Source organism: Pempheris klunzingeri, chromosome 16 (assembly GCF_042242105.1).
Source record: "Pempheris klunzingeri isolate RE-2024b chromosome 16, fPemKlu1.hap1, whole genome shotgun sequence".
Lineage (NCBI taxonomy): Eukaryota > Metazoa > Chordata > Actinopteri > Acropomatiformes > Pempheridae > Pempheris > Pempheris klunzingeri.
In genome coordinates this window covers 19,690,241-19,706,417 of record NC_092027.1, presented here as the reverse complement: position 1 = coordinate 19,706,417, position 16,177 = coordinate 19,690,241, and the positions used below count along the sequence as shown (strand labels likewise).

The following is a 16,177-nucleotide window of genomic DNA, read 5'->3' as shown; positions in this document are numbered from 1 at the left end:
ATACAAACATAATCTCAACTCAAAGGGTCCACCTACTAGCTTTTCAACATTTGATGAGGAGCACGAGCATAAAGATTGTCAGTGGCTGTTAAACTGAGATCTTTATAATCCCAAGGCCATGAATAATCCTCCACGCTCCACTGGAAAGGCTGTTTTGGGTAAAAAGAGTTTTACGGTGAACGTTTTCTTTAATAAAAGAGGAAGACTTCCGCTTCACTTGGTCTTTACAGGTTTTAATTCCATTAACAAAACTTACTTGAAGTTAAACAAACCTATAAGTTCTTCTAACAAAAACAGGGCACATGAAACACATGAACACATTCTGATGAGGCGGACCTCATCCGCTTGCAGCCACCTGAAACGGGTAGTGCTGGGGGAAGTCGTGGATGACCTTCAGGGCTTCATTATACAGCTCCAGATCTGTGGGACCGAAGGACAGAAGAAAGTGCAGGTCACCACCTGTAAATGCTGCTGTATTCACCTGCATGTACAGCACGCGGCCGTGCATGAAGAAGGACCCACCAAACTGAATGCCCTTGTCCTCCCGAAGAAGGTTGTATGTGCTGGCCATTATCTCCCCTTTGTTAGACACCATACCAATGACCTCCACGGCACCGCTCAGCTCCTCTTCAAGCTGGGAAAAGAACAAATACCACGATTAGACTTTAACAGCATCATCTTGCTACAGACATCCAACATTTTAATAACATCTCATCTCTGGATCAGGAAACACAGTCACGACTTGAAAACAGGTTAACTTCTTTTTATTTATTTATTTATTGTGCAACAGAATTTCTTCATCCAGATGATTAGAAAAGTGTGGCGATTCTGGAAATACTCATTTTTGGGAGAAACGGATGCATAGGTATCCTTTTCATTAATAAACACCCCGGTGTCTCCGCAGAATCAAGTTGCACCAATTCTGTCCTCAGACGTCAGCTATTAAGAGGATCTGTGACCAGACCCCACAGAGACAGTATGTCTGTGCTGCCACGTCTCAACCCAGCTGAGCCCCTCCAGAAGAGTCTGGATCAGTGTTCTCTACCTCCATCTCCAGAAGAGTCTGGATCAGTGTTCTCTACCACCATCTCCAGAAGAGTCTGGATCAGTGTTGTCTACCACCATCTCCAGAAGAGTCTGGATCAGTGTTGTCTACCACCATCTCCAGAAGAGTCTGGATCAGTGTTCTCTACTGTCTCCAGAAGAGTCTGGATCAGTGTTCTCTACCACCATCTCCAGAAGAGTCTGGATCAGTGTTCTCTACTGTCTCCAGAAGAGTCTGGATCAGTGTTCTCTACCTCCATCTCCAGAAGAGTCTGGATCAGTGTTCTCTACCACCATCTCCAGAAGAGTCTGGATCAGTGTTCTCTACCTCCATCTCCAGAAGAGTCTGGATCAGTGTTGTCTACCACCATCTCCAGAAGAGTCTGGATCAGTGTTCTCTACTGTCTCCAGAAGAGTCTGGATCAGTGTTCTCTACCACCATCTCCAGAAGAGTCTGGATCAGTGTTCTCTACCATCTCCAGAAGAGTCTGGATCAGTGTTCTCTACCATCTCCAGAAGAGTCTGGATCAGTGTTCTCTACCGTCTCCAGAAGAGTCTGGATCAGTGTTCTCTACCTCCATCTCCAGAAGAGTCTGGATCAGTGTTGTCTACCACCATCTCCAGAAGAGTCTGGATCAGTGTTCTCTACTGTCTCCAGAAGAGTCTGGATCAGTGTTGTCTACCACCATCTCCAGAAGAGTCTGGATCAGTGTTCTCTACTGTCTCCAGAAGAGTCTGGATCAGTGTTCTCTACCTCCATCTCCAGAAGAGTCTGGATCAGTGTTCTCTACCTCCATCTCCAGAAGAGTCTGGATCAGTGTTGTCTACCACCATCTCCAGAAGAGTCTGGATCAGTGTTCTCTACTGTCTCCAGAAGAGTCTGGATCAGTGTTCTCTACCATCTCCAGAAGAGTCTGGATCAGTGTTCTCTACCGTCTCCAGAAGAGTCTGGATCAGTGTTCTCTACCTCCATCTCCAGAAGAGTCTGGATCAGTGTTCTCTACCTCCATCTCCAGAAGAGTCTGGATCAGTGTTCTCTACCACCTCCAGAAGAGCAAATGACGGAATATAAAGTTTCATCTTCAAGTCAAATTTGGAGCTTTATGTTGCGTTTGGCTTTGATTTCCATGCACACGGCTGTAGTCGGGTCTCTCTTGCAAAAAGAGATCTTGATCTCTATTACATAAAGTTTGTATCCAGAAATGAGGAAGTCTCTTCTGGAGGGATGGAGCTGCTCCTCCAGCAGACTGAATCAGGGCGGGGCTGAGACACCATGCTGGTTTTCATATGTCACTCATGTGTGTGAAGTTTAACAGGGTGAGAGACTGTTTGAGTGATGAAAGCTTAGATTTGAACAGGGAGGAACTGTTACCTTGAAGCTAATTTTATTCATTTACTTCCTTAACAAGCTTAGAAAACTGGCCAAAGTAACCAGCAGAGTGACTCTAGAGGAAAACTCACGGGTTCGTTCAGCTCAACTGATGCGACCTTTCCTTCTCCATCCGACACGGTGAAGCTCTTCCCTGTCTGGTGGACCTGTGGGGGGGGGGACATGCTCCATGTTAATGACGCTCACAGTCCGAGTTAACAACGGTGAAAATAACGCGTTCCATCTCCGAGCTCCGAGTGACACTGACCTTTTCAACACGTCCGACCAAACACACCGGTTTGTTGATGTGCTGCGACAGCATAGAGCAGTTTATTCTGGTCTTCGGGACATCCAGTATGCCTGCCATCTCTCAGCTTCACCGTTCGGTCGTCACTGAGCTCGGAACAGTGCAACAACAACATCGCGCGGGAAATTCTTACTTCTGTATGTTTGCTTCGCACGGAAGCCGCACGCGGGCGGAGTATCTCCATTTCCATTGAAACCCCGGAGAGCTTGTGACTGCGGCAAAGCCTGGAAAGCAAATCGAACAACCCCAAGTTTTACTACGTCATATCCGTTGTGCTCCAACGTTTCCTTTCCCCTAGAAACACCAGGGAACGGTTCCGCTACATGTTGCTGACAGCTTGGAAGAACGATAAAGGGCACTTTTGGTTTCTACACGAACACGGACTACATGCAGGAAGGTGACGGCAGCACCGCAACACAACAATACGGATGATATTGCACGGAAAGGGTACGGACGGAGGCTTCAGTAGGTTACATCCTGTGGTTGGCAGTAGCTTAGCGAACATAGCTTTTATCGCCGCACTGAGCCGAAACTAACCGAATGGAGCAAAATAAGTGAAAGCGGCCGAAGGGACTTAATGTGGCGGACTTCACGACAGTAAGAGCGCCAGTATCTCTGTCTGGAGCCGCAGCGTTAGTCGTGACTGAAAATGTGATTTTATGGCGTCAGAAAAAACAAAAGACAAAAATATTTACTTCAATTGAGTTACTTGACTTGGAGCCATACTTCCTTAGAGTTAGACACCATTATGACACCAGGTTAAAAGTACAGCAGTGCTCTTTTTTTTTTTGTTATAACAAGGAAACATGTTCCCCCTTTTATCTAATGTATCTTAAAGGACTGCTTCCCTATCATTGACTTAACACCAAACAGTCCTGCTTTCAAACTGTTCAACTTTGAACTTAAACAATCCTTTTCCAAACACTAATAATGTAATGGCACCCAGTGAAGCTCATCTGACCCTCCTCCTCCTTCCCTTCTGTTGGCAGACTGGAATCATGTTCAGCTTCCTCGGACTCCGCAAAGACTTGAAGAAGTCGACGCCTGAGAAGGAAGTGGAGGGCGGCTTCGTCATCATTGGTGAGACACGTAACCTCCTGTGGAATGAAAGCGGCAGGCTGGCGTGTGGAGATGCTGTCTGCTCGGGCACCACCATGTTCACCTGTGTGATCCACACATGGGGTCATGAGAGCGAGCGAGCAGAGCCACCTCAAAGTTTAGTCAAGTGGACGACCGGGTTCACGTATTGTGAGTTACAGGGTGGCTCCTGATGATCTGGAATGTCAGAAGATCTTATAGATCACATTCATTCCTACAGGCAGGGAAGTTGTTAAAGGGGCAGAGTTTTGAACAGGGTTTGGTGTGAGCTGTAGAGATGCTGAGCTTGACGAAGGCCACGAAGAATAATACAGTGACAGAGAATTAGGAACGTAGACTAGACCCAAACCTTTAAGAGCCTTGCAAACAAGTAAAACAACCTTAAAATCAATCATGAAAGACACTGAGAGCTGGTGCGCGCTGGCTAAAATGATAGGCTTCGTTTCTTTGTTCTAGTTAAAAGCCTGAATTAACTGTAGTTTATTAATGATTGTTGTGAAGGAGGGTGAGAAGAGAAACACTGTAGTCCGATCTACTTAGAAATAAACACAGGACAAAGTTGTCTGCATAGCAACGGCAGTACCTTTGCACTAAATGAGAGAAAGCTGCTTTGGTCGCCGTCTTTAAGAAGAGGACCTTTTAAACCAAGATTTATTTGACAAAACAGTTATTGTGCTCTTCATCATTTTGACGTCGTGCCTAAATCCTAACATCCAGACTCTGACATCATCACTCCTGAAGTAATGATGTTGTCAGTGAGGCTTGTATTCTGTTGTTCATTACAGCCTCACCTTTAAATGCTAAATGCTCTGTATCTGTACATCCCCTTTCTAGTCATTTCAACCACACCACATCCTCATTCACCCCTGATTTACCCCAAATTACACAACACCGCAAAAAGAACGTTCACATAATTAGTTTTATTTAATATTTCTCCAGTAATTCCTGTTGTCTGACTTTAACTTTGGAACAACTGATTGCGCATTCTCCCACAAATCCACAATAATCCACATGGATTAAGGCTCATCCTAAATAAAACTTTATTTCCCATCATCTCCCAGAGAAATGCAGTGCTGTTTCCTTGTCATGGGTGTAGTTGGAGGAGCTGGTGGAGCTGACACAGATGGTCAGGAGCTGCGTGTTATTTTTGGCAGAGGAGACAAGTGTCAGAGCCAGACGTTCTTTTTTTTCAGACTGGGACAACCAACCAAGCTCACAGACGCTCAGTGTAAACTCCCGGCTTACCGTACCAGCCGTGTCTTCTTCTCAGAGATCGGCTCGTGATTAGCAACGTGCTGGGGAATTGTGAATATGAACGGAAACGTGACGGTGATGGCGGGGGCATCCCAAACACACACCGATCAGATATGCTCACCGGAGGTTCCATTGGAGTTGGAGGAGACTTTTAAGTGTTTAAGTACATTTGTAAAGTCAGTTTTTTTCCACTCATGTAGCCTCTGGTAGATTTCAGCTGAGCTGAACAGATGTCCAGGGCTGAGCTGATGGTCCCACTCGTGCAGGACCAGATAACAGGTGCACAGCTCCTGTCTGTGTCATGCAGGCCGGACCAAGACGACACTGTGGAAAGTCCCAGCAGGGTGCTGCTGTCTGTCACTGTCGGCCATGACAGAGCCCCTTTTTTTCTGTCTGTGCTGGGTTTTCCAGGCATAAAGCACTCGTGTTTGAATGAAAGCTTTGAAAGAAACCAACAACAATCTGTGCGTCCACCCTTTTAATAAGTGAAGAGTCACTAGTTTTGGAGCTCTGTAACACACACCGCAGCACACTTGTGTTGATAATGATAATGACAATATTCATTTTTACCACACGCTCAAAAACCGGTTTATTATGAGAAAAAAAAAAGATTTGCATGAGTATTGAAAGAATAAAGTGATTAAATTAAAGCTGATTTTAATAAAACTGTTGTGATATGATGGAAAGTAGTGAACGGATCGCTGATGGGAAGATGTAATGATGAAAGAATGAAAACAGAAAAAAAAAAGAAAATAAGCCATGAAAACATCAAGTTCGTGTGTAAAAGAGATTTAAAAGTGCGGTTACGACATTGGTAAGCACTTCCTCAGTTTAGGGGCCACGCCTGCCAAAGCTCTGTCCCCTTCAGAGTAGAAGTACTGAAGTTGAAGAGCAGTTGAAGAGTTGAAGAGTGTGAGGAGCAATTAGAAGGCACCGTTCTAACTGTGTGTGGTTCTGATGGTTCAGCTAACACTTACCGTCATTATCCACTACCCTGCCAGCTGCTCTCAATTAATCAGCCCATTTGTCCGCTCAGTTGAATGTCAGGAAAAATGCTGCTTATAATTTACTGTAGCCGGAGGACATTTAAATATCAAAATGTCCAGTTTCGTCCAGCCAACAGTCCCCCTAAGTATTCACTGATGTTTTTGGGGAATGAAATATGCCATTTACTATCATATATAACCAAGACTAGCATTAAATCCTCACATCTGAGGAGCCGGTGAAGGTTTGGCACTTTTGCTTGAACACGTACTATAATGTTAAATCGATTAACAGAATAGTTTTTTTGCCAATAGGAGGCAGCAGGAGGCTAGAATGTCTCCTGACAGTCCCTCCAGCAGCCTGCGTGGTGGCTTGCTGTCAGTGTGTGTAAGTGGATGCAGCAGTGTGCGTGCAGCTGTACACAGCTGATTTACCCACAGGGAAGGTAAACCTGCTGTTACACTTGGAGTGCTTGGTGGTGCTGGTGGTTCTCCACATTTGGTGAAATGATGGAAGTGCCTACAGTTTGGGTGTTTTTTGGGTGCCGAGAGCGATTCCAGTTCTTCGAGAAGTCAGTAGTGGAGGGAAGAACCCTGTGTCTGGTTCTTGGGGTCACATAAAGGACAAAGCCGAAGCTTTGCTTCACCAGCTGGCTCAGCTTCTATTCAAACTCTTGGACTCTGTTTTTATTGTGTTCTATGTTTAGGCCTCCATTGAGAACAGCCAACAGCAGTGTTTTCAGGAAATGCTTGTTTGTACCTGTGTGGGGGGGTTAATAGTTCAGATGGTAGCACTGTAAACTTAGTGTTGCTAAGTTGGACTTTCTGCTGCTTTACCTTAATTGATAGGTTTGCAGTTTTCAGGTCTGTGTGAAAACAATAACCAGGCTTCCATATGTGCAGTGAAACAGTTGTTGCTCCCTGCAGTCATTCCTCCTTTGGACTGGACGAGAGGAGACTCCTTCCTAACATGCCTCCAACCTAAAGGGTGTAGGACTGAATCTACAGTCAGTCTCTCAGTGCTAAAACCTATTCTACGGTTAAGCTGAAGTGAATATGAGGCTATAAAATAAATCTCTTTGGCTTTTGGACTTTTGTGTGAATAAAGTAGATTGAAGATGTCAGTTTGGGCCGTGGGCTGCTTTCATTATTTTTACGGCCAAAATGAGTTATTGATTATTCGAGAAAATGATCGCCATATTAATCAATAATGAAAAAATAATCATTAGTTGCAGACGTAGACAGGAGGAATGAGGAATGATGAAGCCTGTTTCAGTGTACACACGACCACCTGACCTTTGTTAGAAATGTGAACCTGTCCTTTAAAATGCAGTCCTTAAGGGGAAGGTTTTGTCTTTCTAGTCCAGCACATTGGGTTTGGCTTCAAACAACAGTTGGCTTATTAATTTGCAGATTTAATTTGAATGTGTTTGCATATCGTTGTCCTTTTTATTCATAGACCTAAGATTTAAAAAAAAAAAAAAGAAGCTAGGAGCACTTCACAGTGAACTGAATGTGGATGTGAAAATCCCCAAACAACCTTAAAGCCAGAAGTCAGAATGTTAACCTCACAGTCATTGTTTCACGTTAAAAAAAACCCTCTTGCAACAACAATAGGAGGAAACACAGCAGACAGCTTGTGAGAAGCATTATCTAAGCTGATGGTGGATCAGATGATTGCAGATACGATCGCACAAAGAGGGCTTTGGGCCTCGCTGAATCCCTGAGGAAGGCGCTCCTCGTCCAATGGGGAAGCTGCTGTGGAGACACATGGAGCTGAGATCAGAGACGGTGACATCAGTGTGAATGATTTCATTCTGTGGACAAAGGCGCTTTGGCCCTGGAGCGGAAGAGAAGGATAACAGCATTACTTTCTCACTTTCCCCTCCCGTCAGAGCCTCCACTCACTCAGTGTTTGAGCCACTTGACAAGGGAGATCTAATTAACTGGCTCAGTGACAGCAGCCCGCTGCCAGACCCCAGGCACATCCTTAAAGTAGGTAGGGACATGGATTAAGAAGAAACCGCAGGCCAGCAGATTTTATTTATATACACTGTGAAGATATTTTGGATTTAGTCAACATAGACTGTACATAATGATGGATCACACTCTCCACTCACGCTCTCCAACGTGCAAAGATGAAGCCAAAATGTCCCGGATAAGGCTGCCGCCATCTTGTGGTGGTGATGTCATTTGGAGCCGGAGTCTGCACAGTTGTGATGGGGGGGTGGAGTCAAATACACTCATCCAGCCAATCACAGGTTAGAGTTGGCTGTCAAACACGATGTCACACCCTCTTTTTTTTTTTTACATAGCATCAAATAGCTATTTAAACCAAAGCTGACCAGAAGGATAAACACTTGAACATACATCATCCTGACAGGAAATGACTAAAACAAAAGCCCTCTTTGGGAAAAATGTATTTAAAGAGTACTGGTTATTTAGTGGGCAGCTTGGTGGTGTGGTGGTTAGCACTGTTGCCTCACAGCAAGAAGGTTCCAGATTTGAATCCAGGTTTTCTCCACGTACTCCCACAGTCCAAGATTTGATAAGTGAGGCGCTGATCTGATCTTTGGTTTTAATGATGCCATCTTGCTTCTCTGAGACGTGCTTTTTTTATTGTGCAGGAGAGACGGTTGAAGAGCAGAGGAGGAGGATGCAGACCATGAACATCGCACGGCCGTCAACAAATGTCATAGTGCAGTCATCAAAGGTGAGCTTGTCATGTTTTTCAGTCTTGTAATGTTTCCCTGGCGTAATTTCCACCTCAGAGCAATAAACTGGAAGTCTTGTTTTCCTTCATGAACTGAGTGATTCAGCTTTGAGACCAGTAGCTGTCTGCGTCCCAGCTGGCCTTGTTCTGCATGGTTCATACAGAGAAATGTGATGTTGCCATTCACCAGGCTGGCTTTGAAACTGAGCTGAGACTGAAGCAGCGTCTGAGGAGCTCTGCCGGCCTTCTGATTGTCATTACCTTTACTTTATGAGCCCTGATACTTCAGTGTTAATTGCGTGCGTGTGTGTGTCTGTGTCTGTGTGTCCGTGTGTCTGTGTCTGTGTGTCTCTGTCTGTGTGTGTCTGTGTGTCTCTCTTTCTCTCTGTCTCTCTGTCTCTCTGTGTGTCTGTGTGTCTCTGTCTCTGTGTGTCTGTGTGTCTCTGTCTCTGTGTGTCTGTGTGTGTGTGTGTGTGTGTGTGTGTGTGTGTGTGTGTGTGTGTGTGTGCGCGTGTGTGTGTGTGTGTGTGTGTGTGTGTGTGTGTGTCCATATGGCCTCTTGGAGCTAGCACAGGTCACACAGTGAGTTAGTGGCTCGTCCCTTCACTTTTAATCACATGGTGCCAAAGGAGATGCAGCAACACTGTAAGCTCTCCCTGCAATCAGTGTGACTCAGACACATGTAAAACAGCAGTAACTGATACTGGGGGGGATTCTTATCCCACAGAACAGGTTAAAGATACCCAGATGTAGATTTAGGCCAGCTAAGCAGTAGCATCCTGTATGCTGAGGTGAACTACCTCATTCATGTTAAACAAGTGAGCCACCAGGGATGTGTGCACATCTTACACTGGCCAAAGCAATGCCAGCGAATGGATGTTCATTAAACGTACCCGACACACTGAGTAAAAAGCCGTAGGTTGGGACGCCCCCAGAAGACCTGCTGCGACTGGCCACACGTACTTTCTCCTACAGGTCTGTGATGCTGGTAGAGTTTGTTGATAGTCCAAATGTTATGGAGGTCGAAGAAAGACTCAGTGGAGTTAAAAGTGAAATCGGTACTCTGACGATAATCTACAATCACTGATGAAATACAGACAGGGACAGCCTTCCTCAGCTAATCACTCCGAAATCCTTTTTGTTTTATTGCTCTCTTTTTACAGCCATTAATTTAAAGGAGGATGCTCAGTTGAATTAGTGCGTATTGCGCAAGTGGGACAGCAACCATTAGGCAGGAAAATACAGAATAGACTCATTTTCATCAGTTGAGGGCGTATTGTAACTGAGCTGTACCCGACTACATACTGTGTGCTACCTCATCAGATGATCCGATGCTCCAAAATGCTTCAGTGTTCGGCCTCATGCAACTGCAGATCAACCACTTGACGCGAAGAAGTAAGTAGAGCTGAAACAGTCAGTTAGTCGTTCATAGGAAAATGCTTTGGCAGTCATGTGGCAGTCATTCGCTGCTTCCAGCTCGATAAATCTGACATTTGATACTCGTCTTTGTCATATATGATAGCAAACTTAGTATTTTGGGTTTTTGACTGTTGCCACTAATGGTCAACAACTCCACAGCGTAGCTTTGTCTAGCATAATGGCTCACTGTCGCTTTAATTGGAGTCAGTATAAGTGCTTATGTTAGGATTTTACTCTTGGCTTTCACCACCTGTTACCAGTCAGGCAGTTTGAAGTTTTTTTTTTTTTTACATCTTAGACGGATGTGTAGGAAAATAAAAAAACAATCTTGCTGTTAGTCACTGTGTACTTACTACTAGCATCACAATTATTCCCAGGTGCAGGATCTTTGGTCCATAGAAAGCCTGTCAGAGAACATGCAAAAGAAACAAGAAGACCTGGGGCGCTGCTGCTCCACCCTCCCTGTGATTCAGTCCCATAGGAAACATCTGTCTTCAAATTGCAGAGGAATAAACATTTCCTGCAACAACATCTTCTCTGCATTTAGTGTCACACTTGTCTTTAATTATATGCCAAAGCACAAAACACACTTCATATGCAGGCGTGCACAACTCTGAAGCCAGTACATCCTAGAAGAAAAGCTTAGGGTGGATCAAGCAACCTCATTCTTAGTGGAAAAACAACGTGTAGAAGAAAATATCTCTCTTCAAAGGTTAAGAGTGAGAACACAGTGCACAGAGCACAGTCCCTCTAACCAGTGAGCCTGATTGTTGAAAGTTTCATCTACTTTGAGAAGTTTTCTTGCATATACATCCTCAACGCTGCATCACCCAAAAGCCACTGCATGTTCAGCACACAGTTAACAGTTGTAGAAACATAGCGGTCACATAGAATGGTGGGGACTGTTTTTTTGTTCGTTTTTTTTTATTTCCGTCCTCAGAATGTTACACAAGCGAAGGCTGGTATCTAAATATCAGTGGTCATTTAAATATCTAAAGCTTTGATCCCACTCCAGCATAGAGGCACAGGAAGAAGAAGCCATGCAGTGTGACATTAAAAAGTAAAGAATTCATCTAATTTTGTCACCTCTGGATTAAATTAAATTCATATTTTGTGAGTCACAGTAACAAGCACAAGTCATAGTCATAGATCACACACTGATCCAACTTTTCTATTGCCATCTCAACTCAACTAACTAGTAATACTGCATACTGATCCTCTTTCTCACGAGTGCACCTGAGTGGAACTCACTGGAATCATGCTTGTGTCAGATGACATAAGACCAGACTTTGCCGTGCCACTGGGCAAAATGCTGGAAACTCTGTGCTGTAATGACTTTGAGTTGTGCTGTTGCTACGCTGTTAGCAGTCGTGGGATTCTGGTGACACACAGCATTCAGATGGAGGACAGGAAGTGAAAAGCAAAGTCAGTTCTGTGCAAGCTTAGATGATATTACGAGGGAAAGGTTTAAACAGACAATTGAAACATGTGTTGGACATGATTCTTCTGTTATGGAACAGTACTTAAACACTGCATACACATCACCATACACTGGAGCCTTATCCGCTCCTTCTGATCGCAGACGGAGATGCAGCTTTACCAGTGTTTTTTGGTTGATTTCTTGCATTTTCCCCTTAAGAACGCTAACTTTGGTTCTCGATAAAAGCTCCTCTGGGTTTCTGTTTGATCAACCTGAGCAGCTGTAAACTGCACAAACCACAGAGGAGCTCAGTCCCTTTGAGAGTTTGTGATAGTGCCTCAAATGTAGAAAACCACTTCCTGCCCTTCTTAAATATCTTAAATAGGGATCTTAGATAGGGAGTGGTTGTAAGCCTGCAACCAATCACATTCCCCATGCTCAATAGGAAGGCATAAATACCAAACATCAGCTTAGTATAAGCTAGTCTCTATATTACATACGGACTAGAAGAAATGATAATTATCAATCTGTATGATAACAATCAGAAATGTAGTGCACAATCAATGGGTAGATTACCTTAAAGTGAAGGCTCAAAGCCCCAAAGGCTAAACGGCAGTCTTAGAATGTATAATAAATACAACAAAGCCTCACAGAAGTCCAATGGGCACACACTATAGCAATCAGTCGTTCACGCACATGCAGTTTGAATGTTTCATACTCATTTAGTGTTGTCCATCCCAGGCTTTGCTGGAGGGTTTGTGTGCACGGGGGCAGTCTGTGTCCAGACCTGCTCAGATTTGTTCCAGAACATCACAAAAGCAGAGCCACTCAGCAGAAGTGTTACTATTAATTCATATTGTTGCAATAATGCCTCAAGGTGAGTGTCCTGACGAAGATATTTAGATAGAAGTAAGTAGCTGGAGCTGTGAAAGATCTGAATACTGAATGAAGTGTTCTTGGTGGTCCATCATCTCCATATTCTAAGAATAGAATGAACTTGGAAAAACATTGTTCTTTCTTTAGAAACAAGTTGAACTGGTTGTGGCTTTCCAGATTTGCAAAAGTAGGCTTACTGTGAAAAGAGATTAGATGGCCAGGTGTGTATTTAAGATCAATGATATGCCTGTCTCTTTTTCCTCGCAGTCATCCTGTACAGTTCCAGCTCAACCCACCGGCACAAAGCAGCCTACAGCTTTACCCACCACCCTGCTGACGGCAGGGGCCCCAGCGGCGGAGGCTGCCTCCGCTCTCCCAGATCTCCTCGGGGACGTCCCCTTCACTCTGGCTCCTCATGTCCTGTCCATGCAGGCAGGGTTCCCCCTAATTCCTGATGTGCTGCTCTCCCGGGACATAAACTACAACCTGGCTAGTTTTCAGTATGACTTCACTTTAGAGAACTCTGTGCTCCACAATGCCTAGTGCTTTTGAACTTTAAAATCAGGACTGTCGCCAGGAGTTCACACTGTGGGAGCTTGAGCTGGTTGTCGGTTATGTGAAAGGTTCTCGCCATAAAACATATGAAGAAGCAGGTGTGATCCTGCTGCATTATGAACAAATGAAAGCTCACTAGAATTACATCAAACTCAAATGAAGGTGTAGAAATCCAAAGCATTTCATTTCTATTATTAACTCCAAACAGGGTGACGGTGAAAAGTTCTAACTTTCTAGCTTTCTAGGGGCTGAATGGACTTGTGCTGTAGTTGTTCCTTGTTGTGTTGCTCTCAACAGGAACACAGTTTAGGCACCTGCTATTTACTTTCATTACAGACACATGCATGGCTTGGCCTTTTGTTAAAACATGGCTGTCAAGTCCTTAGGCACACTGCAGATACAGAGATGTACAGTGTGTTATAATGACGTCGTATAAACTGTAAGCAGCATAATGTTTATTACACCTTGGGCTTCTATCACTGATGAGAACACTGGACTCATGACCATTGCTGTAAAATAAGGCCAGAAGGGTAAATCCTGCAATATGGCTGCATCTATATTTTCATTACCCATTTATCTGTCTGTTATTTTCATCATTGGGTCCATCAAACATTGGAAAACCATTAAAACTGGTTTGGAGGAGCCCAATGCGCAATCACATATTTAGTTTGTTTGTTGATTATTAAAACTGTTTCTGTTTTGATTGACTAATCGATTATCATAGCAGCTCTAAACTCAACTCAGCTTTTATACAATCTTCCCGATCACCCGAGTAGTAGATTAATTGTAAAGTAAATGATTGTGCTTTTGGACATTTTGTGGTGTCAGACCACAGACTTGGCTTGGGTTGAGTTTATTTTAAAAAGTCTCTCTAACTGGACCGATCCTGTGGCCACACAATGCCCAGAGAGAACTGTGAAAAAGTGTAGCCAGTGCATTGCACTCGCTGATCAGGCTAATAGTAAACAGCGGTAAAGCATAAATATAGCATCGGGCCTTTGTCTGAGTTGCACCTCAACTTTGGCAGTATCAGCCAAGATGGGTCTTTAAAACCCTGCAGTTAGCCAGGTTCAGGTTTCAGTTTTGGGTCTACTGCCCGCTCGCTTGCATTTTGCCAAATCTCAGCAATAAACTTGTAGGGTACCATCCCTTTATAACAGACACTAACGGGGGTCAGAACTATACAAACGAGACCCAAATTATAGAATTAAAGTGATCTTTCTTTAATTGAAGCTAATATTTTATTGCATGGGCTTCCACAGTTCTATGCAATAAAATGTGAGCTATCTGTTGTTTGGGTGTCGGAATGCTGATCAAGCAATAACTTTGAAATGTACTTAGTACTTGGACAAGAAAATGCCAGTGATCCTGTTATCTTCAGTAGGATCATTGGATGGAAAAGATCGATTCATGTCAGGTCTTTTGACTCATCTGTGTATGCACAAAATGCAACGTGCAGATTGTTTGAATGCTCACATGACGTGTATAGTTTTATTAACTACAGTTCCAATTTAATAATTTCATGTGATGCAATTTACATATTTCACATTATATGTAGCAAAATCCCTTCCTCCCAGGCTCCCACGGTTAATGTTGTAACCATTTTGAATCTGTCACCATGTTTGAATTTTGCTCCCTTAATATGGCCTTTCTTTTGTTACAGCATATTATTTGCATTAGTCAGCATCAACATTGGTTAATTAGTTCTGTTTATGTTTTCCATTTTTTATGGCACACAATTTTGATTAGGGTGCAGTCAAATATTCTTTATATGCCACTAGGTCTGACTTTGCTCAGTGTACTTTTCTTTACCATGACAACATGTACTGTACTCACTGTATACCTATGACATTAGGCAGTGTGAACGCTTTTTACATTTACACACTGCCTGAATGGCGTGGATAGCATCTGAGAAATACTTCTTTTAACCGATACTGACGGGTGTTGAGGTGACGTGAAGTCATTCACTATTGTTCGTGTTTTAAGTGGTTTAAGGGATTCGGCTTACACAAACTGCTTCAACTAGAAGTCAGGAAAGGGCTTGGCCCTCAGTGCCGACGTACCGTAAATTCTCAAATAGCAGAGCCTTTATTTACCCCCAAAATTTCACCATTTCCTCCATGTTTCCATGTTGTCTTGATATATTCATATCCTCTGTAGCAGTTATTCCGTCAGTACATCAACAAAGTCATACTCACCCCTCTGCTACTTTGAGTTTCTCCTCCAACAGAAGTAAATGTTTTCTTTCATTTGCAATAATCAGTCCCATCTACTTTGCTGTTTTTTTCTTTAATTGTTATTAAGTTACTGTCAATAATATTAAACATTTCCTCTTCAGTAATTTCACATTTGAAGTCTTCTATGATTCCCATTCCTGGTTGGCTTTTAATGTAAAGTTGAAATTCAGAGTTTTTTTGGCTGTTCAATTGAAAAAAACGGCAAAGAAGAAGCGACTGAAAAATACAGAATGAAACCAGCATTTCTGTCAGAGCTCAGAGCAGCAGAGCGATGAATATGACGTGACGATGTGATCGTATTTGTGGAATTATTGCAGGTTACATGCTCGTTGTGCTGAATTAACAAGAGTTGTGTTGGTCATTCTAGCTCGTCAGTATTTTTACCCAGTCTCTGTTGGCCCTCAGCCTTGATTTGTTGGGGCCGGTTATTATTTGAGTCTCAGTGGTTATGTTAATATTGTTTATTTGATCATTTATGGTACTTGCATAAACCAAGTTACAAGCTCTTGTGCTTTATTGCACCAACACAGTAAAAAACGCACATCTGTAGCTCTTGATTAGCCTGATGTGCACATCCTGGTTTGAGTTATGTTCTCAGCAGATTACATGAAGTTAGCTGAACTGACATCTTTACCAGAGTGATTTGCTTTTGACTTATTTTGTATCTTTGAGCTTTTAAAATAAGCTTAGAATTTTTACATTTACCCAGAAATTTCTGAATTACTGTATTTGTATCTTTGATTGTGTGTACACGATCAAATTAGGTCTCTTCAAACCTGCTGTGCCTTTAATATACAATCAGTATACCTTTCAGATTGTGCTTTAGATGCAAATACTCCGCTATGTGTTAACTCACACTAAAATCTCTCTCTTAAACCACCTTATTCCCTGAATCAAAGAAC

The 16,177-nt window shown here is 43.3% G+C and overlaps 2 protein-coding genes across 3 annotated transcripts; one reads left to right on the top strand and one right to left on the bottom strand.

The window, feature by feature from the left end:
- Nucleotides 1-212: 212 nt before the first annotated feature.
- Nucleotides 213-2,949, bottom strand: rpa3 (replication protein A3). Its single transcript, XM_070846478.1, has 4 exons — nt 2,682-2,949; nt 2,506-2,580; nt 523-634; nt 213-420 (listed from the first exon to the last, which is right to left on the bottom strand). Exons 1-4 carry the CDS (start codon nt 2,778-2,780, stop codon nt 338-340), a joined length of 369 nt encoding a protein of 122 aa, XP_070702579.1. The 5' UTR covers nt 2,781-2,949; the 3' UTR covers nt 213-337.
- Nucleotides 2,950-3,018: 69 nt separating this feature from the next.
- On the top strand, nt 3,019-13,460 carry umad1 (UBAP1-MVB12-associated (UMA) domain containing 1). 2 transcript variants are annotated; one of them, XM_070846477.1, is made up of 4 exons: nt 3,019-3,167; nt 3,710-3,800; nt 8,683-8,768; nt 12,751-13,460. In XM_070846477.1, exons 2-4 carry the CDS (start codon nt 3,719-3,721, stop codon nt 13,024-13,026), a joined length of 444 nt encoding a protein of 147 aa, XP_070702578.1. In that variant the 5' UTR covers nt 3,019-3,167; nt 3,710-3,718; the 3' UTR covers nt 13,027-13,460. The 2 variants fall into 2 exon arrangements, with proteins under 2 accessions (XP_070702578.1, XP_070702577.1); XM_070846476.1 differs by having other exon boundaries at nt 3,153-3,185.
- Nucleotides 13,461-16,177: the final 2,717 nt, after the last annotated feature.